Below are 3,485 nucleotides of genomic sequence, written 5' to 3'. Positions count from 1 at the left end.
AACCCTCTTGATTTGTTTTTTAAATTGAACCTCAACTAACTTGTGAAAATTCATTAGACATTGACTAGCATCGCTTTTGTGTTTTATCAAAAAAATCCATACGTTTCTACTATAATCATCCAGTATAGTGAGGAAAAAAATTGCACGTGTATAAGATGGAACCCGGTATCCTCCCCAAATATCACAATGAATGAGTTCAAAGCAATCACTAGTTTTAATGAAACTACTTGGAAAGGGTGTTCGGACATGTTTCGCCTTGGCACAAGAATCACAAAAAACATTATTAAGTTTATTAGAACTACTTTTGAAAACCTCTATGATTGATAATTTCTCCTTTGAAGCGTGTCCCAATCTTTTATGCCACATGTTCGTTGTAGTTGACATGACTTTCCTTCCTTCTCCGGACATGTTCATAAGGTATAACCCCCCTTTGCATTTACCCAATCCAATCAAGTCCCTCGACCGTAGTCCCTGCATAACAAAGAATCGGAGAAGGTTACTGCACATTGAAGGTCTTTGCATAATCGGTTAACTGAAAGGAGACTATATTTAAAATTTGGAACATAAAGGACTCCTTTAAGCCTCACTCCCCCTGGAAGTACAAGATCTCCTTTGCCTCTAACGGGGACGACGTCACCGTTAGGTACAACAACAGGAGCCTCATTTGAGGCACCCTTATTTTCAAGAAGATTATGTAGGTGGGTTATATAATCTGTGCAACCAGAGTCAACAATGAAAATACCATCTTTATTACCTGCCATGTGTGTCTCATGTTTGGTTTCATTGTTGTTACCCGAACCGGAAGTAGAGAAAAGGTTCACGAATGTCTGATATTGTTCATCGGTTAACCCCGGGATTGGGCTTGTTCCGGTCTCGACACAGGCGGCCTTTAGCTTGGGTTTGTCACCCTTCTTCCCAGGCCACCAATCCGGATACCCTACCAACTTGAAGCATCCTTCTCGTTTGTGACCGTTCCTTCCGCAGAAGGTGCATTGATCATGCTCCTTTTCTTTATTTTGTTTAAAGTTGCTCCTTTCTTTTGATTGTTCCGGGTTGCCTCCACGTTTCTGGAATGTTTTGAATGCAGCGACTTCCGGTGTGACCCGGTTCTCATTTGATATTATTCTGTGTCTCTCATCTTCTGCCACCATATGATAGGCAACTCCCAAGGTAGGGATGGGTTTTGTTGCTAATATTTGAGTTTTGATAACACTAAATTCATGTCTAGACCCATAAGAAATTCATATAAACGTTCCTTTTCAATGTGTTCCACAATTTTCTTACCTAGTTCACAGGTGCATTTGTTGCAGGAGCAGCGCGGAAAGGACTGAATCGATTGCGATTCATCCCATAGAGCCCTAAGACGAGTATAATACGTAGAAACGCTGGTGCCATCTTGTCGTGTTATGGCGATCTTTTGCTTCAGTTCGTAGGCCCTAGGAGCGCTCTCTTCCCCAAACCTCTCTCGTAGATCTGCCCATATCTCCGAGGACGTTGTGGCATACTTCACGCTGTCGCGCATGTTCTTCTCCATGGCAGCGGTAAGCCAACCCTTTATCATTGCATCACATCTCATCCAAGGTTTGTATTCGGAGGAGGTGGTTTGCGGTTTTTGAATGGTTCCATCGATGAAATTCATTTTGTTTTTGGCGTAGAGGAAGTTGGACATCTCTTGTGCCCAATCCGTATAGTTCCCATCGGTGAGAGCTTCATTTACGTGAAGTTGTTTGGGTAGATCGAAAGGGTGGAGATAGTATGGTGATGAAGGATCAATAGTTACTCCTTCGGTTTTCCTTGAGTCTTCTCCTCCGGCCATGATTGATGACAGAAACGCGACCGACAATTACGACCACTCTGATACCATCTTAATTTTGGATGGTCAGAGGTAAAAATAATTCATTGATTTTGTGCATGCCATTACAATCGAAGAGTCTAAAATAAATAGACCCAAAAAGAGACTAAACAAGGAAATACAAATAGTGGATGACAGTAGGAATATGAGCAAAAAATAAGTCCTAAAATTAAGGCCTCCTATAGGTTGTTGGTGTGTTAATGTATACTCCATTTGTGAGGATAATTTTTTAGTTGTTTGAGATTGTTATAATTTTGCGCGTGGTTATATGATGGTATGATTTTGAGTTGTTTTCAGAAGGCTGTGTATTGAAGGGCATTCGGTAGGTGAAGGTGGCTCTTAAGCTGTTAAAGACTATTTATGTTCTTTCGTTGGGTCTGTGATGCTTTGCTGAGACGATGGTTGCTTACAATATGTGAGATATTAGTTATTTGGTTGGTGAGGATGACTCGGTTTTTGTACGCGACTGCTTGGATTGAGTCTGTGAGACTGTGACGCTATGCTGAGACACACAAACTTGAATGTAAAAGTAACAATGCATAGAAATCCTTGAATTAATTCTTTTAAAAGGGTTATTGTGTGCCATGGATATGGGATGCTTTGCTGGGAATTTTGGTAACATGTTAATTACAGATTTATCTTTGATGTTGTTTCGCTGTTGTGTTTGTTGTCGTAATAACGAGGTCGTGAAGATGATTGGAGGTAGTAATTAGACTTTGTGGATCCAATCTATATGTTGGTTGAGCAATTGAGATGGCAATTGTGTTGTATGGAGATTTTATATACACCTTTTGCAACTATGATTGTGGCCATGGTAGATTTTGGCGAAAGCGAATCTCGTTACTACAATTTCGAGCCTTTGTTCATACTTTTTTCCACGTTTTCATTTTGCTTTTTATTTGTTAAAGAAATTTGTTCTTTAGGTTCATCATATACAGATTGGATTCCGAAAAATATGTTAGACTGTTGTTGGTGGTTGTTTGTAAGTACTCTTTTACTTTGTTTTTGTTTGTGTCATCGATGATGGTGAGGGCAACCTCATCTGAGACTTTTTCCTTATTTGTTATGTTGGTTTTGTTGTTGGATTTTGGATTGCGATGAGGTAAGTACCTTGCATACTTTGTTTATTTTATATATTGTTACGTATTTACGGTTTATGTTTAATGTTTTTTTTTGTGCTATGAAGATGTTTTTTTTTATCTAGGCATGGCAATCAAAGTGGATTTAATGCAGTCACCACTTGCAGCCGATAACCTGAGCCTGTATATGTATTTACATATTGTTAATAACTAACATCCACTTTGATTAAACCCAAACGTGTACAAAACCCTGCTAGTTGTGCATATTCCTCATACAATATTGCAATTGCGGCTTCTATTGAACTAAATCTCGCATTGACACCTGGTTTGAAACCGGGTTGTACAACTGGCATCCAATACCTACTCCTGTTGGGTGTTTCGTATACGTTACTAGCAATTGGCTTTGTACATTAGTATGAAATAGAAAATTAGATAACAGGGGGTATTTTACAAAGATGAATATAATTATATTAAGGTGGCCAGTATACACATTTATTTTTTTTAATCTTAATATCCTTTTAAAAACTAAGATATCTACACTGAAATCAGAAAGA

The 3,485-nt window shown here is 38.9% G+C and overlaps 1 protein-coding gene across 1 annotated transcript; it reads right to left on the bottom strand.

Annotated features, from left to right (window-relative positions):
• Nucleotides 1-1,189: 1,189 nt before the first annotated feature.
• Nucleotides 1,190-1,816, bottom strand: LOC110934232. The gene has a single exon (XM_022177417.1). The coding sequence runs from the start codon at nt 1,814-1,816 to the stop codon at nt 1,190-1,192; it is 627 nt and encodes a 208-aa protein (XP_022033109.1).
• Between the last annotated feature and the right edge of the window lie 1,669 nt (nt 1,817-3,485).

The sequence above is a fragment of the Helianthus annuus genome, chromosome 1 (assembly GCF_002127325.2).
Source record: "Helianthus annuus cultivar XRQ/B chromosome 1, HanXRQr2.0-SUNRISE, whole genome shotgun sequence".
Taxonomy (NCBI): Eukaryota; Viridiplantae; Streptophyta; class Magnoliopsida; order Asterales; family Asteraceae; genus Helianthus; species Helianthus annuus.
This window is presented reverse-complemented; position numbering and strand designations above follow the sequence as displayed.